Below are 24903 nucleotides of genomic sequence, written 5' to 3'. Positions count from 1 at the left end.
CAGCAACAACCTCAGGTCTATTTCCTTCTCCTTACGTTTCCTGTGAGAGTTGGCGGCATCACAGAAACTGAACAGGGGGCCTCCCAGAGAGAGCAGTGTTACTAAAAAGAATAAGCACGTATGGAAATATGATTCTAATTTAGTGAATAACACTAATTATTAGTTCTAGTAGTTACTGAAAAAAAAGGTAAGACCAACAAGACTGAAAGTGTGAAGGAAAAAGAGATTCAAAAATGAGTCTCCATGTACAAGGGGAGAACAATCTGTCCTTTGTCCAGGAACTGCATAAAACTATCTCTGAAGTAGAAAATCTTTACCCTTAACTTGAGGAACTTGGTCAAGATTTTAAACAAAGATCCTGAGTTTATCGATAAACCTGGAGTTTGTCTCCGATTGAATGTGGTGATGATTAACTGGCGAACAACAAAGTGAATTGACCTTGTGATGGAGAAAAATTGAATCATAATCATCAGCTAACCTATGAATCTGCATCATATGCAGTCCATTTACAATCCACACTGTCCTGGGATTACCACCTATTTAATCACCTTCCACAGCCCATTTACAACCCACGTCGTCCTGGGATTACCACCTATTTAATCTCCTTCCACATATTATGGATACACTATACTACCCTAAAAGTTTATTTACTCTCTTTAAACTCCTGAGAAAATCTGTGGGTGAAAACTCTCTGGATATCAAACACAATTGAAGAAATCTCCTGAACATTCATCAATGCTCACATCTCCAACAAAAAGATAGTGCCTGGATGATCTTCCTGCCAGGATCCATTCTGTCCCCTGTAGTGCTGATTCTCTCGATCAGAACCTGTTCCGAACCAATTGACAGACCAGGAAAGGACAACAGGATTCCTTCCTGAAAAGACACTTCTGTATTGGTTGTCACCAGTTTACATCTGAATGCTCACATAATGAAACTGATCTCAATTTTTCAAACTGGCAGAATTTCTTAGTCCACATTTCTGGCTTGAGAGTGTAGTAGTAACAGAACCCTTCCACCACTGTGTTCCCCTGCCAGGGAGACTTTCCAATATGTATGAACCCTTGGGAAAGAGTGCTCACTGAACAACTTCACCACATTCCTTCAATCCCATCAAGTCAAGGTGTATGTGGCCTTAGTGAGCCCTGGACCCGGTTTCACGACAGCTTTACTGAGTGAGGTTTGAGAGGGAGACAGTGAAGGAGACAACACGAGGGAAAACTCAGGAAGGGCACATTCAAGGCTGGGCAATGTTTTCAGCTCAGAAACAGTTTGCTTCACATGGAGCTGACATGGTCAGTGAAACACTTCAAGTGCGGTTTCCATCAATCATTGTTGATGGAGTGAGGTTATTTTTGAGTGTGTAACGCTGCCTGTTGCGTTTTAAGGATTCAGTCTAAAAAAACCATTTCCGCTGTTTATCTCAAATGTAGCAGTGGACTGGTTCTGTGAGCAACCCACTGACCTATACTGGGTCGGTGTTGGGGATGGGGATGGGGATGGGGTTGGAGGGTTTGGTGGGAGGGGGTGATCAGTAAAATGTGAATGATCGCCCCAATCCCATCCACTGCTTAACTCTGCATAATCAGAAGCAACTACTGACCATTCAGGTTTGAAGCTGAAACTGTGAATGTTCAACTTAATAATTAACTCTTAAGTACAGACACACATTTTACATATTTATGTATTGATAGATAAATGTATATTATTGTGAATTAATGCATTATTGTGTATTTACGTTTATAAATACATAGAGAGCGTAAGACAGGAATAGAGACAGACAGAGCGATTTACTCACGCTGTTTACTGCTACAGGATCAGACCTAAAACTTCACAGGATCCCTACACTGTGGAAGCAGGCCATTTGGCCTTACTGAGTCCACACCGGGACTCTGAAGAGCATCTAACTCTGATCCATCCCCCCCATTTCTCTCCTAGTCTGCACATTATGCAATATTTAACATAACTAATACAACTAACCTGCACATCTTTGGATTGTGGGAGGAATCTAGACCACCTGGAGGAAATCCACACAGATATGGGGAGAATGTGCAAACTCTACAAAGAGAGTCTCCTGAGGGTGGAATCGAGCCCAGGTCCCTGGTGCTGTAAGGTAGTAGTGCTAACCATTGAGGCCACAATGCTGTCCCACTTTAGATGATGTTACTAGTGAGGGTGACACAGTGACTGTCAGTGTAGTTACTGCTGTAGGAACAGTTCTAAAGCTTTAGATGGTTTTACTGTTGAGGATGTGATACAGAAACACTCAGCACTGCTCCTGCTGCAGGTACAGTACCAGTACTTAATACAGTGTTACTGGTGAGGGGATAATACAGAGACACCCAGTGCTGTGGGCGATGCATGTACAGCAATAATTCTTTAGGTAGTGTTATTGGTGAGGGTATGATACAGAGTCAATCAGTGCGATTGTTGCAGTACGAACACTTTATGTTACTGGTGTCAGTGAATTATTCAGCCATCTGTTGGTGTTACTGAAGTAGGTGAAATGCTTAGTGGTATTATTACAGTACATGTGCTCCTGCCATGAGAACATGTTCACTTGTCTATTTATTTTATCATTATGTACGTCTCAATCACATATCCTTCATTACAGTCCAGATCTTCCACAGCAATTCTCTCAGTTCACCACCTCAATCATAGATTCTGACACTAAGCGACATTCATTTCTCCAATACTTCATTACACATCATACTATTCCCAAATTCCTCATTTTCACACAGATACTTGCCGCGTACAGCATGGAAACAGACACTTCAGTCCAGCTTGTCCATGATGACCAGATATTCTGCATTAATCTAATGTCATTTGCTAGCATTTGGCCCATATCCCTCCAAACTGTTCCTGTTCTTCTCCCCATCCAGATCGTATAGGAACATATAAGATTATGAAGGGAACGGATAAGGTGGAGGCAGGGAGGTTGTTTCTGCTAGCAGATGAAACTAGAACTAGAGGGCATCACCTCAAAACAAAGGCAAGCAAATGTAGGACTGAGGTCAGGAGGAACTTCTTCACCCAAAGCGTTGTGAATCTGTGGAATTCCTTGCCCAGTCAAGTGGTTGAAGCTACTTCACTGAATGTTTTTAAGGCAAGGTTAGATAAATGTTTGAACAGTTAAGGAATTAAGGGATATGGTGAGCAGGCAGGTAAGTGGAGCAGAGTCTCAAAAAGATCAGCCACGAGCTTATTGAATGGAGGAGCAGGCCTGAGGGGCCAGATGGCCTACTCCTGCTCCTAGTTTTTATGTTCTTATGTGTCTTTTCCAATGCCCAGTAATGCAATACCCATTTTCTTGATCAGCATTGCTTGTAACTTGGCTGCTTGTGTGTAGGACCTTCTGGTCTTTACCTGCGTGCACTCTGTCAACTCACTGCCATTGAGATGGCTGCACTGACAATGAGACTGGCACTTACATACTCCAGGCAATGCCTTATACAAAACAGGTTTGGAAAAAGATGCAGTAGATTTTTCATTTAGGATTATCTCTTGCAGCTCTGAACTGCAGGACTCTGCTCTCCACCTGTGTTCCAAGGAATGCAGGGAGATAAAAATCAGCTCCTGGAAGACCGTAAGCCCAGTGAAAAACACAGTGTGGACTTGCAAACCTGCTAGTGTAGTGGAGAAACTACCAGGAGATGCGGAGAATTCTTCAGGAGGTTAAACTTTTATTTGCAAACAAAAGCTGTGACAATCAGAAAGTGGTTTTCCGATCGCCCCCGATCCTCAGGGCTTGTTATCCCTCATACATTTCCAGTTATCATGCTCTTTCTCAGGCTGCCAGCATGCCTAACGGTGTCAGTAGGGGTTATCTCTCTACACTTAGGCAGTAAGTCAATGCTGTTAGTTTATGTTATCTTTCTGTCTCTGCCACTATGGCTGTTTCTTCTTCAAACTAAGATAATTATTATTTATTACTACATCTGCCACAATGGTCTATTCTACTCCAAATTTAGTCTATAAGGTAGTGATTATTTATTACTACATCTGCCACAAAGGTCCTACACCTCGGGTTCACCCCATTACATCATGCTAGTCCTTGCTTCTATGTTACATGCATTAATCAACCTAATTAAGCTGCCGTTAATAGCTAGCCTAGTTATACTACCTTTGTTCTATGCTCCCTTGACCTGTTCAAGTGCCTCATTCTATTAAGGTACAGCATTTCATTGATTATTGCAACATTCCTTATCTCTGCGTCCTCCTGCTCTGTCTGACAGGTGAGAGCTCCCGAGGCTTTCTCCCCGCACAGTGAGGCCGCTTCTTCCCACATTCTGAGAGTTGTGGGAGCATGGAATGCGTTGCCAGCAGCAGTTGTGGAAGCAAGGTCATTGGGGTCATTTAAGAGACTGCTGGACATGTATATGGTCACAGAAATTTGAGGGTGCATACATGAGGATCAATGGTCGGCACAACATTGTGGGCTGAAGGGCCTGTTCTGTGCTGTACTGTTCTATGTTCTATGTTCTATGTTCTATGTTCTATTCCATAATCCAGTACATCATCCTACTGATCACTGTAAGATTTAACCCTTCGTCTGCCTCCATATTTTTATTTTCCATCACTGGTGTCTCTCAGTCCCCTCTCTCTCTCTCAGGGAGCTATCTGTACACTGACTGGTGTCTCTCAGTCCCCCCCCTCTCTCTCAGGGAGATATCTGTACACTGACTGGTGTCTCTCAGTCCCCCCCCTCTCTCTCAGGGAGATATCTGTACACTGACTGGTGTCTCTCAGTCCCCTCTCTCTCAGGGAGATATCTATACACTGCCTGGTGTCTCTCAGTCCCCTATCTCTCTCAGGGAGATATCTGTACACTGACTGGTGTCTCTCAGTAGCCGCCCCCCCCCTCTCAGGGAGATATCTGTACACTGACTGGTGTCTCTCAGTAGCCCCCCCCCTCTCAGGGAGATATCTATACACTGACTGGTGTCTCTCAGTCCCCCCTCTCTCTCTCTCCGGGAGATATCTGTACACTGACTGGTGTCTCTCAGTCCCCCCTCTCTCTCTCAGGGAGATATCTGTACACTGACTGGTGTCTCTCAGTCCCCCCCCTCTCTCTCTCTCTCTCTCTCTCTCTCTCTCTCTCAGGGAGATATCTGTACACTGACTGGTGTCTCTCAGTCCTCTCTCTCTCTCTCTCAGGGAGATATCTGTACACTGGCTGGTGTCTCTCAGTCCCCCCTCTCTCTCTCAGGGAGATATCTGCACACTGACTGGAATCTCTCAGTTTCTTTGCTATTAACAAGCTCTTTACTCTTGAAATAAAGAAACAGGATAAACTGTGGACAGGATCATTAATCTGATTATTACTGTTGATCTGTAGCCTATTGTACAAACCATAATCTTGTAGTGAATTGAAATCTGTGCTGGAGGCGGGGACAGGAAACTCTGTTTCTGGTTTCAGTGGGTGGAGCTGCTGTTGAACTTGTGGGACCCTCGCCCACTCACTCCCCGATTGAAACAGCACTGACTCCAGCTCCAGATAAAGGCGCCCTGAAGCAGCTGGATTTCTGGAGTGTCTGACTCTGCCTCTGGTTCCACACAGCGATGGGGATTCTTCCTTATCTCTGCGTCCTCCTGCTCTGTCTGACAGGTGAGAGCTCCCGAGGCTTTCTCCCCGCACAGTGAGGCCGCTTCTTCCCAGATTCTGTGACTCTGTTTATCTGACTGGTTTATTAAAGTGAACTCTCTTCTGTTTCTCTTTTATTCACAGGTGTCCGGTCTGAGATCGTGCTGAACCAGCCCGAGTCAGTTGTGAAAAAGCTGGGGGTGTCTCACAGACTGACCTGTACAGTGAGTGGGGAAGATATTAACGTCCACAGAATGGTCTGGGTGAGACAGGTCCCCGGAAAAGGACTGCAATGGTTACTCTCTTATCACAAAGGATACGATACTCACTACGCAAGCGGAGTTCAGGGGCGAATGACCTTTTCTATTAAATCTTTTTCTACGACCTCCATTGAGATTCCAAATCTGACAGTCCATGATACCGCCATCTATTACTGTGCAAGGGAGGCTGTGCATGGTAACTTGGCCACAGCAGCATGAAGTTTAACACAAGCTCCTATGACGTGTGTATCCATGGATTACACATTCCTGTTTCCTAGAGAGAAATATCTAAACATTGACTCGGATTATCAGGGAAAATGTCGATTTCTGGGAGAATAGAAGACAAAAGGTGGCAATTCTGTTTCTGGGTAATTTGCAGGAATTGGTGTCCGCAAACAGGAAAATGTGAAAACATATCATTTATAGATACATTTGGGATAGGATTAGGTTGAAATTTCAGATGTAAACGCAGGAAGTTGCTGCTCCAGGTTCCAACACAGTTTATATTTATATTCCCTGGGGATTATTATATACGGTGCTCAGGGTCAGTTATTGTATTGGGTGAATAAAGAGACAGAGCACAGTGATTATCTTGCTCACTGGGGGAGCGGAACCTTCCTGGAAGTGACTTCAGGTAAGAAAACCTTCTCAATTCTATTCTTTTTCTACTGTACATTGTATTTAATTTGTGTTTTTGATAATTCAGTAAAATCAGTGAGATATTTCGGAAAATTAGGTGTTTCTATCCCAGAGGGGTGAATTTCTGTAGAATCAGGAATATACCCAGTAACTGGAACTGAAATTTGAGACTGTATTGAAAGTTAATATTAAACCCCAGGAAATATAATAAAGATTCCAGGATCTGTTCAGCATGTTCAGCTTGATCCAGATGACATTGGTCAGGATACTTACTGTGTTCAGGCAAGTTTGATGATTTTGGACTTCAGGATATTTGGAGGTGGGTTAAGAATTTATTATAATTGGAGTTTAAAGACATGATCCAATTGTTTTGTGATTTAATAGTTGGTGTCACAGTCGTTTAAATTTTTGTTTTGAGACCTCATACCTTGTTGAACAGTTTTAAAAATAATAAGCTCTGGATTTCACTTGATAATTTTGCAAACAGAGAGAAATGATTTGGACAGCGTGAGACACAGGGATTAGTGTTCATTAAAATGCCTCACCCCAACAAGTTTGCAGCATTTTCCAGTGAATTCTCTGAACAAACAGCAGAACAAAATCAAAGTTTCTGGGAAAGCTTAGCAGGTCTGGCAGCATCTGTGAGGGAAAAATACAGAATTAACATGTCAGGTCCAGAGGCCCTTCCTCAGAACATGCTATGTGTGGAATGAAGTTGTGTCTCATTGAGGCAGGATTTAGTGTGTGGCTTGACATTAATAGTTTAACTATCTGTGAGATTTGAAATCATCTCTCACGCTGAAATTTCATCTTTAACTGGACCCACATTGCAGGGTTGAGAACTGGAAGGGTTTCTATCTGGTTGAAAATGTTATTGAGCAATAACAGCATTGAATCAATTATTTTTCAGTTTGTGGATATCAGGTTATTCTGTTCACTATTTCAACATTTGCAATTATTGGATTAAAATATTTGACAAGGGAACTCCACACTAACATGAACTGGTCGATGATTGAATCTGATTGAGTGAAAGTCCAAAGGGCAGGAATATGATTTCTTAATACAAGGTTAGTTGAACAAAGTTTAATATTCAGCCAGTTCTGACCACTGTGCTCTTTTAGTGGGGACGATCACTAAAATAGAAGTTAGGCGAATGGGAAAGGAAGTGCATGATCCTTTCTCAGGGGCAGGTTTATGATCCACTCGCGATTAAGGAGCTTGAATTGACATTTCACAACCTTCCCAGGTGCAAAAGAGAGAGTTATGTAAAGAAAACGGATTCTTGCATTATTCATGAGAGCTATGATATTCTCCCGTGAGCTTTTTAAGATGTGTTATACATTTGATTGAAACAGATTTCTTTTAGTAACCTCTTTAACTAAATTACCAGGAAGGACAACCATGATTTCAACATTTCCTCCTGAGGGCATTTAACAAAAAGAATGAATTTTACAAAAAGCACACAGTAACTTTCATTGCACCTCCTCTCTATCTCCCTGGATTCACTGGTTTAGAAATTCCTTCCAGGGAGTGAGATAAAACAGGCAGTTCTCCAACCTGCCACTCCTCCTGCCCAGTGCCTGATCCTGAATTCCAGAGACTGACCTGGAATTGAATGCTAGGCACAGTGTGGAACAGGTGGGGGATCTGATTACCCCATGTTTGCCTCACCCATTGTGAACAATTTCTTGGCTGCAGTGTTTGACCGTAACACGGACTGTGTGTTGGGAACATCCCCGATCATAAACACAGGGTGAGTCAGGAGTCAGTTTTACTGGAGTGAAAGACCTCCGTCTGTGTGATTCCAATTCCCCCATTCTTCCCCATCAAGGAAGTTATAAAAAGGTGGACAAATGTTTCTTGTAGTTGGGCAATTTTTAGATGTGTTTCTGCAGTTGTTCTTGTTCAGCCTCTGGTCTGAATTTACTCACTGGGTGCACTCTCCTTCCTTTCTCATCTTTCTTTTTGTCTTTCACCATCTTTTTTTCCATTTTTGTCAATTCCTTTCCTTTTTCTTGGTCTCTCCATCTCTTCCCCAGTTTTCATTACTTGAACTTTATCTTCCTCCTTTCTCACCCTCTGTGTCCTACAATTTCAGTAGAACAGTCCCACCACCTATCAATGGGGTTAAAGCTGGAATATTCTGGAAAGATGTTGTAAGGATCGGTTCAGTGTGAGAAGTGAGGTCTGCAGTAGGATGTTGACGCTGGACTGTCATGGACTGGATGAGGCCCATTTAGTGTATGGTGTGAGTTCCTGTCAGCATTGAAAGACATTTCAAATCTCTCACCATTAATTATTGAGGATCTAGGAGCTTTTAATTTGATAACTTCTGTGGTAGGGAAAGGTATTTAAAATTTTGAATGAAATTGAAAGAGTGGATGAAGGATATAAAGGAGCGAATTAAAAGCCAGGCTACCACTGACACGTTACAGTCCAGTCAGCCTGATGGCACAGCTGAGAAAAAAAACTTTTACAGACAGTAATTCAGGGTAAAATTCATGGCAACATCTTTTCCTCAGGGTGTTCCAGTGATTTGTTATGTTCTGCCTAAAAGGACAGAAGGATCAGGTTCAGCTGTAAAGATCAAAATGGAATTGGATGGATCTTGAGCGGAAAACATTTGACAGCCCTCTGGGCCAGTAACAGGGGAGTGGGATTGTGTGGTTAGTCACACCAGAGTCACCATGCACTGATATTTATAGCATGGACAGAGGGGAACCAGCAGATGTAGCCTCTGGATTTTCAGAAGACTTTTGAGAAGTCCCCACACTGGGGATAAAAATATTAGACTTGGGGGAAACATACAAATGTGGATATAGAATCGGTCACGAGGCAGAAGCAGAGATTTGGAAGAAATGGATCATTCTCAGGACGGCAGGCTGTTACTATTGGGGTAATACAAGGGTCAATAGTAGTTCCACAACTGCTTGCAATCCGTCTAAATGATGTAGATGTGGGGACCAATGCAAATATTTGCAAATTTTCTGATGACATCAAATTGGATTGTGAGGAGGGTGTAAACAGGCTTCAGGCAGATTAGACTGGCTTGGTCAGTGAGCTAGAACTGAGCTTTTCAAATACAGTATAAAGAAGTCTGAAGTTATTCACTTTGATAGAAAAAAACAGGAAGTCTGATTTGGAAGTGTGTGTCCAAAGGGATCTGGGTATACTTGTCCATGAGTCACTCAAACGTACTGAGTGGGTGCAGCAATTACCTCAGAAAGGAAATGATATGTGGCAATAATTTCAAGGCGATTTGAGTACACAAGTAAAGATGCCTTCCAGCAGTTGTAGAGCCTTGGTGAGACTGTACCCAGAGCACTGTGCACAATTTTGGTCCCCTTATCCAAGAAAGGATGCGTTTGCCATGGAAGCAATGCAATGGTTGTTAAACAGACTAATCCCTGGGATGGCAGGGTTGTGTAACGAAGAGGGATTGATGCAACTGGGTCTGTTTCCCCTGGAGTTTTGAAGATTGTGAGGTGATCTTAATGAACTGACAGAATTCCTACAGGGGCTGACAGGGTGGATATAAATAGGATGTTTCCCTTGGCTGGTGAATCTTGAATGAGGGAACCAATAATCTTAGGATCAGAAACAAGTCATTTATAACTGAGAAACTGAGATGAGGAGAGATTTCTTTTTTCAGAGGGTAGTGAATCTTTTGGAACTCTCTACCCATGGGGCTGTGGAAGTACAATCATTGATCAGGTTCAAGACAGAAATCAATGCAGTTCTGGAGACTGATGACATTAAGAGACATGGAGATAAAGTAGAAGAATGGAATCGAGGGGATGATCAGCTATTATCTCAGATGGTCGAGCAGGCTTGAGAGGCTTAGTGGCCCACTCCTGTTCTGATGTTCCTATGTCTGGGTTCACACACAATGACAGGATTGACAGGGCACTGGGTCTCGTCTCACTTGGATAAAGATGGCTGAGGAGTGACCTAATCAAGATTGTGAAAGTTCTGAAAGGTTTTTATTAAACAGAGTACAAAGAGAATGGCTCACCTTGTGGGAAGACCTATTAGGCTATTCAGTCCATTGAGTTTGCTCCACCATTTAAAGCGATTATGACTGATCTGATCATCCTCCACTCCACTTACCTGCCTTTTCCCCGTTTTCCTTGATTCCCTTCCTGATTAAGAATTCTGTCTGTCTCAGTCTTGAATATACTTAATGACCCAGCCTCGACAGCCCTTTGCAGTAAAGAATTTCAGAGATTCACTTTCTTCTATGAGGAGAATTTCTTCCTCATCTCTGTCTTAAACTGCATAACTCAAGGCCATCAATATAGGACAGTGCTCACGGAATCTTTTTGGAACTTCTTTAGCCAAAGAGTGGTGCGAATGTGAAATTGTTAAATTTCAAGAGTGGTGGATTTAAAGGGAAGCTAGACAAGTCCATAAAAGGGAAGGGATTGGCTGGTTATGACGGTGTAGACAAGGATCCATCTGTTCTCTCCACCACAAACCCTTAGTGACAACAGTGTGCACTATCTACATGATGCACTGCAATAAATCACTAAGGCACCTTCAACAGCACCTTCCAAACCCACAACCACCAACATCTAGAAGGACAAGGGCTGTAAGCGCTTTGGAACATTTCCACGTACATGTTCCTATCCAGCCTGCATACCATCTTGACCTGGAACTATATTGTTGGACATTCACTGTCACTGGTCCCAAGTCCTGGAACTCCCATCCTAACATGTGTGCGTGTCTGTACACTAAATGGTCGGCAGGAGTTCAAGAAAATTTCTCACCATCACCTTCTCTGGTGCAATTAAGGGATAGGTAATAAATGCTGCCTCAGATAGTGAGATCTCAACCTAGGAATGAATAGAATAATATGAGGCTCAAGTGGAATATAAACACCAGCATGGACCAATTAGGCCAAATAGACACATTCTGTGCTGCACATTCTGTCAAGCTAGCAAAGCTCCTTTATTGTATTCGCCAAAACTCTTTGTCATTTGCTTGAAGTAGTTGCAAAGGAAAGAATTTGTATTTGTGTAGCGCCTTCCGTGAGTTCAGGATGTACCCAAGTAGTTTATAGTTTTTGAGTATATTTGAAGTGCTGTCAGGTTTCTGAAGACAACTTGTGCAAACCAGGACCCAATGAACAACAGGATACTGACCAGATAATGTGTTTTTAATGATGTTGGCTGGGGATAAATGCTGGCCAGCACATTGAGAAGTCAATTCAATGTCTGATCCAAAAGATCAGACCCCAACAGTGTGGTTCTCCCTCAGGAATATCGATCTAGTTTTGGTGCTCAAGAATCCGCTAAAACCTCCAAACTTTTGGTTTAAAGTGAGACTGCAACCACTGAATCACTGCTGAGTGAACAATCCTTGTCTGTTTTACACCAGGGAACAAAAGTGAACATACCCTGCTTAACTCTTGCAAAGAAAATAACACCAGGCTGCTTAATTTCCACAGCGCCCCCCTCAACCTCACTTCCTAAAATGCTGAACCATTCTGAATCTGTTGGACCTTGAGTTCTCATGGACCACAGTATCCTTTAGCTCTGTTGGACGATTCAGAATTACACACTGACATGAAATGAGGTTTCACCAATCACACATTGAGGGTGAATGTGGTCTTGGCTGTAGAACACATCAGGTTACATTGAATCACCCATGTGTTTCACAGCTGCCCAGATTTTCAATCCCATTGAGTACAGTTGGAAAGACGCCAGGACAGATTGTAACCTGAGCTGAGATTCACTCTCAGTAAAATCACTCAAGGACAGATTCACCCTGAATATCATTTTATAAATTCCAGCTGTCTGCTGATACAGTTCTGCTCATCATTCTCCTCACTATTGCTGTTCTTCGGGTCAATGCTGACAGCATCAGGAATTTATCAGTTATCCCCACATCCATGTCCTGACCACCATTTCCCAACACTGTTTGATCCACTGATGTATCACGAACTACACTTACTGCCCACTGGCTCCAGGATGTGAAAGACCGTCACCTGTAAATGATGTTGACTGATACGATCCTGTCACCTACACTGGAAAAGATCAGCTGCTCCATCAAAGTCAGTGCAGAGAGAAATAGAATTAAAACTTTGTCAAATACTTTTACTCTGATTTCTGATACTGACAGCTGATTGATTTAGTTTCACTGTTTTCTCTAAAATACCTGAATTTATATTGTGCCTTTGGTAAATGTTTTCACAGCCAATCAACTACATTTGAAGCATCATGGTCAGTGGAATGTTGGTAACGCAGCAGCCAATAATAGAAAAACAGCAATAAGATCATGAGATAATTAACCATTTTCAAACTCACTGAATCAAATGGAATATTGACTTTGCACCCAAATAGTCCATTGAAGCCTGTGGGACAGGTGTATATTTGCTGTTCCCCTGAATAATGCAAGATTCCAGCCTGATAGATGGACTGTCTGCGTTGACCTCCATTTTGCAGTTGTCCAATATTTTGTCAAGGTAACTTCAACAATAATTTCTTTATTTACTTCCCCACCCTGCACCAGCTCCCCCTTTCCACTGACAATCACCAACTATTCATTGGCTTTTACCAGTTGTTTGATTTCACACACACTCCCAAAGTCTTGCAGCATGGAAGCTCAGTCATTAACTCAAGACAGACATTCATAGATTTTGAGTCGCACTTGATGTCAAGGGACACTGAAATAAGAAGACAGATTTCCCTCTGCAAAGTACCTTAAGGGTTTGTATTAATCTGCCACTTTCTCCAGAGTGTGTGTTCTGGTGCCACTCCATGCAAATCAACAGCCATAACCATTTCAATTTACCAGGGTAAGATTTGAACTCACAGCCTCTTGGATGATATATTTCTATGGGTCCTGATCCCTTTCTTGCTAGTATTCCCATTTTTCTGCAGATTGGAAATGTCACTTGTTTATGTTCTATGGTATTTTAATATCTCAATTACTCTCACCTTGAAACAAGTCTTGCTCTTATCATAATTTTGGAGTCAAATTCTGCCATTTATACAAATGACCATTTGATCCTGTCAGTTTTATAATAAATTAATTTATTCATTACTTAATTTGTGCTCTCAGTTAATTTCTGATATGGAAGATGGTGGGACACTCCCTTAGTATGTGCTCAATTCTGAAATGAGTTTGAACCCATCACCTTCTGAATTTGACGTGAGAGTGAGACCCAACTGAGTCACAGATGATATATACATGTGTAAACTCTGTGTCTGACAGTGTAATTGTTTTCAGAAACAGCTGCTTGTAGCTTTAACCCAAACTCTCCAATTTGCCATGAATTTATATATTGGTTTTGTCTATTTACGTTTCAGATGCCCAGACCAAACCTTCAGTTTATGTTTCCAGTACTTCCTGTGACACAAGCTCCAATCAAGATCAGATCAGCCTCCACTGTCTAGTCAAGGATTTCCAGCCCAGGAGCATCCAACAGACATGGTCCAGTGACAATAGAGAGATCACAACTGGATTCAATAAGTATCCCACAGTCTTGGGGCAAAATATGAAGTACACGATGAGCAGTGTGCTCAGTGTCTCTGCGTCGGATTGGAATGCGGGCAAGGTCTACCACTGCAAGGCGGGCTACAAGGCAAATGAAATGGTGGAAGCTGAGACCACAAAGCGTCAGCCTCAATGTTAGTAAAGAGCTTACTTACCATTCTTAACTCTACAGGATTGGGGGATATGGTTAGAAAAGAATCTTCAGCAACAAGTGAGGGAGGTTTCTGCCCAAAACACCACAAATTAATTCTTGTCTCCAGATGCTGTATCCTTGCTTGTTGGCAGTCTGCCAGGAGCTAAATAAAGACCCATGAGAAATCATTCCAAACAGGCCAAAGCAGGGCAACATTGTCGCCTGTGAAGCCACAATTCCAACATTTAGTTCTACTGAAGTCAGTGAAACTGAATTTCGGGGCGGTGGTAAGGGGCGGGGAAGGGGGTTGGCGGAGACTGCGGGGGGAAGGTATTTAGTTTACCAGACAGGAGGGAAATGCCACAATCTCTGTGCAGCTTCTGATCCAGCTCCAATATTAGAGGCCCCACTCTTCACCCTTTAGCACATCATCAATTTATAAGAGCTTACAGGAAAGGAGGCTATTAAACCCATCAGATCTGTGCCAGTATTATCAAAGATGCAAAATTGTTCCACTCCTCTGCCTTTATCCATGATCCTGCAAATGTTTTGTATTGTAAGTAATAATCCAATTCTCTTTCAAAAAATACATTTGAAGGCCAGCATCTCCCAGGGAGCATGTTCCAGAATCAAACAAATTGCTAGGTTTGCAAAGAAAAATGTCCTCAAGCTGGTCTGGATTTGTTGTATCACTTATCAACTCTGATCTTCCAGCAAATGCAAACAATTTATCTCAATCTTTTACTTGTCTTTTATCTCCCAAAATCTAGCAGTCTGGAATCTCAGTCATTAAGATCAAGACAAGAAATTGATAGATTTCTAGATAGTCTTGACATCAAAGGATATGGGGACAGTATAAATATGGCATTGAAGGAGCTGCTGAGAAATGGCACATGAACAAGGGGAGGCCAGTCAGCTCTCTGAGACTGCACCATCATTTTATTAGATCATGGCTGATCTCCACCTCAACTTCCAGTGACCTGCCTTTGCTCCAGATCTCAGTAAAATGTGATGCTGCACTCTGCAATCCGTAGGAATGGTGCTTGCACCCCTGATCACAGCTCACTTGGACATGCAAGATCATTCTCATCAGGCTCATTATTCCCAAGCAAATCAAGGTCAATATGGAAGGCACTGGCATTGTGGTGGTTTCTTTAGATGTTGGGGGAAATGTGTGCATCTTTTCTGTTCCATGTAATCTGAAATATTGCAACGTTCCACAGCTCCCCATGTCTTCTCTGTTGTTCCATCTTGGGAGATGGTCTACAATCAAACCACTGCTGCCCTGGGGTGCATACTATCTGGATCCTATCCTGACATTGTCCAGGTTTCCTGGTTTAAAGCCGGAGTGCTCCAATCGGGTGCCAAACTCCTCTCCAAAAAGGCAAAAGATGGTACATTTGAAACAGTCTCTTACCTGACTGTACAGGTGGCGGATTGGAAGAACGGGGATGAATTCACTTGTGCAGTGTCCCATGAGCCGACAAGCTTCAACACCAGGATCAACATGAAGTATCGGGAGGGTAAGTAGACTCTGAGAGGGAGTAAGGATACCCTGTCAGAAATTCAATCTTCTAATAACCGAATGTGCGAGCACTTGCTCACAATTTTTGAATCACTGACATTGATTGTAGGAACGGCGGTGGGGTGGGGGGGGGGGGACATTTAGTATTTTCTGTTTTGATATTAAAATCGCATCTAACAACTATTATAACGTAAAGCACTGAGGCTATTTAAACCCTCATTCAATTTTACTTGATGTGACTGCAACAGAAATGAAAATGGGGCGAGATGTCAAATGGTCTTCTGAAAACATTCACAGTTCAAATCACCTTCGGTTTCCTCCCACTGCCATCCAAGTGCTGTTTTATTAAATAAATCTTTCGAATGCTGAATTTGAATGAATTACCATGATGTATTTCAACCATCTCCTGAGGGAGCCAGTCCCTGACAGAGGCAGGAGAGCTAAAAATGTATAACATTTAAATTTGTATCTCTTCCAATTCCAGGTGGATGTACTCCTCACACTTGTCCTCCTCGCTCTTGTTCTGAGTCTCCGCCAGTCCTGCTCTACCATACTAACCTTAATGTGACCCTCAAAAATGGTGAAAAGCACCAATATAACTGTGCCAATCAAATGTGTGAAATAAAGTTGTGAGTTCATTGTGAATGGAACTGGCCATTGAATTTCATTACAAGTCTCTGACAGGTTGCACTTAGTGTTTCCTAGCCAATCGACTTATCTAAGTAGTCACTTCTTGGTGACCTGTACCGGGTTAGGTTGCAAGATCCTGATCCCACGGTTTGACCCCCGTCTCTTGGCTCTGACTCAGGTTGACAAGAATTTGAAGATTATTTGTCATCCAGAGGGACAGTCACCTTGATCCAATAAAATAGGAGTTTGGCCTCTTCCTTCAACGATTTTAGTCCTGAGGCAAAATATTAACTTGGGCCATAAGGACTGACCTGGTGCCCTGTAAAACTGGTAGGAACAGTAAATTGAGAGAAGTTTCCTTCAATCCTAGATACTGACAAAATTCAATGGAATGTTCTCAATGTTGATAAGGGGTGCAAATTGACAAAGTTTTTTTTAAACTTCTCCACAAAGGTAAATGGAGTGAAATGTCACTTACCCTGTGATTTCACCATTTTCCAATGATAAGGGGAATACTTCTGACCCTGAGATAATAGGAACTGCAGATGCTGGAGAATTCCAGATAACAAGGTGTGGAGCTGGATGAACATCGTAGGCCAAGCAGCTTCTTAGGAGCAGGAAAGCTGACGTTTTGGGTCTAGACTGGTCTAGCCCGAAACATCAGCTTTCCTGCTCCTAAGATGCTGCTTGGCCTGCTGAGTTCATCCAGCTCCACACCTTGTTATCTCTTACTTCTGACCCTGAGTGGTTTGATTGTGGGAGAGCAAACATTAAGAATTGGTCACTAATATATTGATCAATGCTAATCTGAAAGGAGATCGCTCAACATCTTGACTGAAAGACATGTGAGAAAAATGAAGCATTTGAGATTAATAACACATGTGATCCTGCCACTTTCCTGGACATCAGCTCAAACTACAGCCAGAAGAGTTGGTACCTGGTGTTGATGAATGGTTTGATGAGGACACAGACATAGTAATCATTTCTCTTTGCAAGTATTAACTCAATATGATACAGAGAGAGAATAATCAGTGTGGAGAGACAAGTATAAAGAAGAACATGGTTGAATTCAATGAATGATTATCCTCCAAGTCTAATGGCATCTGAATGAAATTGGACAGTGTGGGGATCATGTTCTATAAAAATGATCTCCAAATTGCAACAAGAGAGAGCTGATCATTACTTCCTGTGATGCATCCCAAGGTGGTGGAAAACCAGAGAGGAATTGCTACTGAGTCAAAAAATGGGCAAGTTAGGATGTGGCCAAAAGCTTGGCCAATGAGATGGTTTTAAAAAGTGTCATTAAGGAGGAGAGAGAAAGAGAGAAAATAGGTCACTGAGGGGTAGGGAGTGAGTTCCAGAGATTCGGACCCGGCCACCAATGCTTGGATAAAGGGATTATAGGATTTACAAGAGATCCAAAATATACAGAGTTTCCAGATGATTGTAAAGCTGAAGAAGATGACAGGGAGAGGGAAGGCCAAGGCAATGGAATATTAGGATTAGAATCATAAAACAGAGGCTTCCAGTGCTGACTGCAATGAGAGAAAGAAAAGAAAGATTTGCATTTATATATTGTTTTCACAGTCGCAAGACATTCCAAAATCCTTCACCGCCAATTAGGTATTTTAATATCTAGTCACTCTTGTAATGTAGGAAACATTACAGCCAACCTGCACAGAACAAGCTTCCACGAAAAAAAATGTAAGAATGACACGGTAGTCCACTTTTTGTGATGATGAGTGAGAGACAAAATTGGCCAGGACATCGGCAACAGCTCTCCTGCTTTTCTTCAGGATAGTGCTCTGCCATCTGTTACTTCCACATGATACAGGAGTAGGGGCCTCATTTTCATTTGTCATCCAAAGCATCTTTGATGGTAAAGCACTCCCCCTGGTCTGCCCTGAACTGCCAGCTTTGAATTTTGCACTCAAGTGGATTATGACCCCAACAATGCAACACAGAGGTGGCAGTGTCATGGGTGAAGGAAGTGGGCTTCTCATTGATTTGGTGTCTTAACATCAGGAATCATTCCACTGTCGCACTCAATAAGAAGAATTTGTTCAATTGTTCATTTTGCGAAGCAGATTGTACCTCTGTCTCACTCCAGTTTACAAATCAGAGATTGCATTTATTAATATTGCTGTCTCCGAAAACTGCTCAGTCCACAAGTTAATTGCAGGCCTTGTGTGAAATCTTGATCACAGACGTAAGAAGCAGATTTGAAATGGGTCTGGCTTATTCTTAGTGCAGTGATTGTACATTCTTGATCAAAACTTGCAAACAGAGAATTGCAAAACATGTTATAAATGACCCTTGGATTTTCTAATGGTCGAGTATCTGCTGCAGATGTTCTGAATTAAAAAAGACTCCAGTTCAATACCATTTCTGTCCCCATATTTCATTTCTTATAATGATAGCAAAGCCTTCCCTAAACATCTGAAACCTGTGGACACGAGAAAACATCAATTCTTCTGAATATTTTCCTTTCCCATTCCCAGAAATGACTGTCTTTCTCCAAAATCCTTTGGTGAAAGAGCTTTGGATCAATAAAACCGCCACCCTGGTGTGTACAGCAGTGTGTTCTGATCCCAGCCAGGTACAGATCACCTGGAAGGTAAATCGGAGGCAGAGAAGCAAAGGGGTTACAGCTCAGAGAGACGAAGGCACCCAATACGTCATCATCAGCCAACTCCAAACCACAGCACAGGAGTGGGAGAGTGGGGTGGAGTTTGTGTGTTCTGCTCAAAGTGGTCCCTCCTCCTCATCAGTGTCAAAGCGGACAAGGAGCCTAAGAGGTGAGCAAGAGATCACAAATTACATACCTGACTTTGCCAAGCTCATAGTAAGAGGTTAACACCTTCTTTGTTTTACCCATCTGTTCCAGTTCCACAAAAAAGTCCCGAGGTCAGACTGCTGCCTCCACCAGCCCAAGAGACCAAGAATCAGAGCAACGTTACACTCGAGTGTGTGATCACTGGATTCTACCCAGACCTCATACAGGTCTCCTGGGAGAAGGACAGCAGCCTGATCTCCTCCAACACCCATGCTGGCCTCACTGCTCTGGAGCAGACAGGGACATTCAGTGTCAAGCACTACCTGACCGTGAGCACAGAGGAGTGGAGGAAAGGTTCAGTCTTCACCTGTGCAGTGTCTCATCCACCGTCCAACTTTACCAGCAGGAAGGAGGTGAAGAAGGTCCAAGGTAAGTCCTGGGCCTGGTGACAAGATTAATGTCATTTATCCTCATAGAAACTCTTCTTACACCAGTTTGAAGAAGAGAAAGTTGTGGGCCTGAGTGGAACTCCACATTCCCTACCACATGGCAATGGAGGTGAAGATATTTGTTACCAAAGTCATGAGCTCTTCCAGTTTGAGACAGGAACAGAACCCTTCTTATTCCTGGTGGGAATGGTGGATACTCTTGTTCTCGCTGCATGGCAAGTTTCCTGTGTAAGGCTAACTTTGATATCACTCTCTCTGAAGGCAATATAAATGTGACCAACAAATGTATGGAATCCGTTAATGGGTTGGTTGTGAATTGAATCACATTGATCTGGTCAAGGAAGGTTGTTCCATTGTAATGACGTTGGTCATCAGCGTAATTACTGGGAGAGAACATGACAATGTGCTGGATCCTGTACAGCATGGTAAATTTTGAGAGCCTTTGATTGTTGAAATGCAAAGTGTTCTATTCGAATCAGAACTAAAATTAAAGTTGACTTTATTGTCATGTGCTTAAATGGGTGAAGTTGAAAATTTGCAAAATCGCTGTTTATGGTGCCACCTTAGGTACAAATGCTTATATTTGTCACAGAACTGAAAGAATAAAAAATAAAGTCCAGGACAGGAATACAAAGTTTTTAAAAAGAACTTGCATTACTCAAAAAAACATCCAGCATAAAAATAAAAAGTTTTTAAAAAAGTACCCAAGTTACAGTCCTTTTCACCAAGTCGGTGCCAGCACCTCACCTCCAGAGACTGCACCAGGCAAGTTTGAAAACTCCAAGCCTCGCTTCCAGTCTGCAAGGGCCTTGCCTCCCCGGTGGTGGCCTTCAGCCTGGGACTCGCCCCGGGACTTGCCACCCTGCACTAGCGTCTGGTCTGGGACTTGCCTCCCGGCAACAGCCTCTGGTCTGGAAATGCTCGAAGGACTCACCTCCTGTGCTGGCCTCCAGACTTGGCTCCCCTGGGACTCACCTCCAGGACTTGGCTCCCATGCTGGCCTGGTCTTGGACTCACCTTCTGGAATCATCAGTGACGTCCTCCGGCCTGGGAATATATTTAAATGTTAAAAGTTTGGAAAGAAAAGAATTGAGGGCAAAATGAAGAAAGAAAGAAAAGAAAAGGAACTAGGGGAGTGGAGGTGCTCTGGCTGGAGCATCCTACTCTGCCACCATCTTGCTGATGTACCCATCGCCCAGGTATTGACCAAAGTCCATGATAGTTCAAAACTCACAAAATAGCCAGTTCAGAAAGTTTTTGCTTTGAGGACCAAATTAAAAATGAACATTGTTCTCTCAGCAGTATCAGAACATTACTACAATCGGTATTGTTTTCTAACTCTCTGAGAGCTTATATACTGAGAAATCACTGATCATTAAGGACTGTTAGATGTCAACACATGGTCATTTATGGAAGGCAGGGCTGAGCAGCTTACAAATATCAGAATATTTCTAATCACCAATGTGGACGTTAAATCCCAGGTGTCAAATTACTGACTGTGCTCAGTATTTATTACAGCAAGGTTTATAAATCACTGTCTGTGGATTGTGTTCATTGAACCAATGCTTGCAAATCATTAACAACAGAATGTGATAATCTTCAATATAATCAATCTCAATTTGTCAATATTTTTGTCATGGAATTATTCATTATCATGCTTGAAAAGTGAGGAAGGGAGAGAAACCCAAACCATCTCAAGGGAAAAAAAGTCAGATTCTTGTCAGACATGGAATATCATCTAAGAATGCAGTCAGGGGTGTTGACTCTCAAAGCTCATTAAGGATGTCATCCTGATGCAATATTCGTTATCCTTTACAATGCATTCAAGAGTTACATTGCAATTTCCTACAGGGAGAAGAGTTGTGGCTTTTGGGTGCAATGTGCTTGAAAAGTGATCAGAACATGTGCTGAACTGTGGGATAACAGAAATGACTGATGGTTTAGAAATCAGTAGCAATGGGGAAAATGTGTGATGAGTTTGGTGAACCATCCAATTTCTTCTTCCATGACTCAGACATGCAAGTACAGAACAGGATGTACATATTATGCTCAAATGATCCCCAAACTGTAGCACGAGGGGGATTTTTGTTACTTCCAGGCACACAACAATGTCGAAGACTCATTACTCTTTCTGACAGAGTCTAGTAGGCTATCAGTTATATATCTACTGAAGAGCATGAATTGTCAGCCATGCAAGTGACACTGACATCCCACTGGGGAGTTAGGGAGTAATAATTGTCATTCTCCTCCCAGATGAATGTTTGGACACTGGAATCTCAGTCACCTTAAGCAAGCCTCCATTCGAAGAGATCTGGAGGAAGAGAACAGCAACCATTCTGTGTGAGGTACTTCATGGTGATTTAGAGGGAGTCAGGGTAACCTGGAAAGTGGATGGAATCATGAGACAAGATGGAGTGAAGACCCAGGGTCCCAAGAAGCATGGATATAAAGAGATCATGTTCAGTAGACTGAATGTCCCTGCTGCAGAATGGGAGAGTGGAGTAGAGTACATGTGTTTGGTGGAGGCCAAAAATTTGCCAACGCCAGAGAAGAGGTTTATCAGGAAAGCCCAAGGTACGTGGAGATGGAACTGTGTGTCTGATCTTACAACTGAAGTGATTTATTGCCAGAGAGTGAAGCAGCCTATCACAGGTTGTCAGACTATGTTATAAAGCAAGAGATGTGTGTGAACCCCATCAAGAAACTGACCAGATGAAGCCTCAAATCACCTCTGCAGCCTTGGTGTGAATCACACATGGTTCCCAGGGGATGGGATCATGGTGATAAGATAGACAGGGATGGATTAGCAGTTTTTCGACATTTAATATTCCATCAATCCAGCACTGGATTGTAACAGAGAGTTCAGTCTGAGGTGCAGGCTGAAAATGAGCAAATACATGGAGAGGAAAAGAAGAAACAGCAGAGAGCACCAGATTAAAATAAGGCATGAAGCCTACCTGTTGACATCAGGAAGTGGTTTTCTGGTGTTTCTCAGAAAATCATGCCATTTTAAATTGCCATTTTAAGGATTCTGGGCAGCACGGTGGCTCAGTGGTTAGCATTGCAGCCTCACAGTGCCAGGGACCCGGGTTCAATTCCAGCCTTGGGCAACTGTCTGTGTGGAGTTTGCACATTCTCCCCGTGTCTGCGTGGGTTTCCTCCGGGTGCTCCAGTTTCCTCCCACAGTCCAAAAGATGTGCATGTTAGGTGGATTGGCCATGCTAAATTGCCCATAGTGTTCAGGGATGTATGGGTTATAGGGGGATTGGTCTGGGTGGGATGCTTCAAGGGGCAGTGTGGACTTGTTGGGCTGAAGTGCCTATTTCCACACTGTAGAGAATCTAATCTAATCTAAAAGATGCCATTTTGTCTATCGCGTCACTGCCAGCTCTTTGAAATAACTATTCAAATGATCCCGCGTGCGATCTGCTCCATCTCAGCAACCTTACAATTGACTACCTTTCAATTTTATGTCCAATTCCCTGGTGAAAGTTACTATTGAATCTGTTTCCACCCTCTTTCACTCTGTGCATGCCAAGTCATCAGAAATAGGGGAGCAAATTAAATACAATTATCAACCCATGAATTAATTTCCCATTCCTCTAAAATGTCTGTTCTGACTCTTCAGGCACTGGATAAAAGTTTGTCCATATTTCTTCCATTCAAATCACTGATGATTTGAAGGACTTTAATGGAGTTGGACTGTTCTTCAAATGAATCAATGATTTGGACCGCCTTTATGAAAAGGGGATCCCCGCCCATGGTGAGAAACTCAACAAGATTCCATCTTTGCACAACCTTCCCAAAAAATCAAGATGCTGCTTGGCCTGCTGTGTTCATCCAGCACTACACCTTGTTATCATGAAAGGAAATGCTTTTAGTTTCTGATCTCAGAGAATTTCCTGAGGATGCAGAAGTTACATTGTTTTGTCCAAGAGACAAATGCATCAGGTAAATACATGCTGAATGAAAGATGAAATCTAACCTCCATTGCATCTGTTTACAGTTGAGGTTAAGACTCACCCTCAAGTCTACCTCCTGGCCCCTTCACCGGTTGAGATGGAGACTGCTCACACTGCGACCCTCGTTTGCCTGGTCACTGGATTCTCTCCCGCAGATATCTACCTGGCTTGGATGGCCAATGATACCCTTCTGAAGACAGGGTTCATTCATCAGCCAGTGACTGAGGATGGCAGAGGAGGCTGGAACTCAGGCAGTCACTTGACCGTCTCTGCAGAGGAGTGGGACAGCGGCACCATGTACTCCTGTGTGGTGGGACACGAGTCAGTCACAACAAATGTGTTCAGAAGCATGAATAAATCTCACAGCAAGCCCAACCTGGTTAATGTCTCACTTGTTCTAACTGAAAGCTTTAACTCCTGTTCATAACATCTGGTTTAAACAATCACCCATTTATATAAGCCCTATAAATGTACAGTTAAAACAACTGAAAAACAGTTGTGAGCATTTTGAAACCTCTCTTCTGGTAGCAATTCACTTCAAACATGAATAAAATCGAACGTTGCTCAGTACTTGAGAGAAAAAAAATAAATCTCCAAATCAGCTAACATTATTTTGTCCAGATGCCTGGGATCCTCAGGTCCTTTGGAAACATTTTTTTTGTGCTGCACCTGATCATGTGTGAAACATGTGTGAAAACCCACAGAATGTTAATTGTTTGTCAATGTACTGATCAAATTTCAATAAACCTGACATGAAAAATTTCAGCGTTAGTTTTGAGTGATCATTGTTTGTGGTTGGGGAGGATATAAATTAACCACTTGGGACATTAACTATGGTGAATGTAGAATGTTCTGAGGGAAAGGAGTTTTTGAATCTTTACTTTCAAAGCCCCCCACCCCACTGTGATTTCCTCGCTGTATGTCTTGGTTTATTGCAGACTCATTCATGTGACAAATTGCTATGATTAGGACACACTTTAATTATCATCATGTATATGTGGTAGATGGCTTTGGTCTCTCTAGATGTCTCAGTTTTAAATTGCGCATAGTAAATTCCAACAAGAAAATCTTGATGATGACCAGATCATCTGCTTTTTGCTGTTGGTTGAGAGATAAATGTTGACTGGTTGAGACACTGAAGAGAACCACCCAGCTCTTCCAATATGGCCATGAGATCATGTACATTAACGTGAGGGCCATTGTCTATTATTTCATCAGGAGATGTTTCCTTCAATATTTGTAGCACTTTCTCAGTCTGAATTGGAGTGGCACCCTAGCTGATGACCTCAAGGATGAGTGGTGAAACCTGAATCCAAAATTGTCTGACCCAAAAGCAAGATTGCTGGATGTGAAACCACAACACAATGATCCATGAATTGTAGGCTTTCAGACCCATTCCATCCCTCACATCACCACTCACAAGTCTTTGTGATATTGAGCAGATG

The 24903-nt window shown here is 42.6% G+C and overlaps 1 gene segment (V, D, J or C); it reads left to right on the top strand.

The window, feature by feature from the left end:
* The first annotated feature begins 6065 nt into the window (after window positions 1-6065).
* Window positions 6066-24206, top strand: LOC125449181 (Ig heavy chain C region-like). The segment is given in 8 exon segments: window positions 6066-6478; window positions 12681-12949; window positions 13797-14117; window positions 15340-15639; window positions 18773-19069; window positions 19159-19476; window positions 21750-22070; window positions 23503-24206. Coding segments are annotated over 6 exon segments (1752 nt in total).
* Window positions 24207-24903: the final 697 nt, after the last annotated feature.

Source organism: Stegostoma tigrinum, chromosome 43 (genome assembly GCF_030684315.1).
Source record: "Stegostoma tigrinum isolate sSteTig4 chromosome 43, sSteTig4.hap1, whole genome shotgun sequence".
Lineage (NCBI taxonomy): Eukaryota > Metazoa > Chordata > Chondrichthyes > Orectolobiformes > Stegostomatidae > Stegostoma > Stegostoma tigrinum.
Note: the sequence above shows the minus strand (reverse complement) of the source record. Positions and strands in the feature narration are given on the sequence as shown.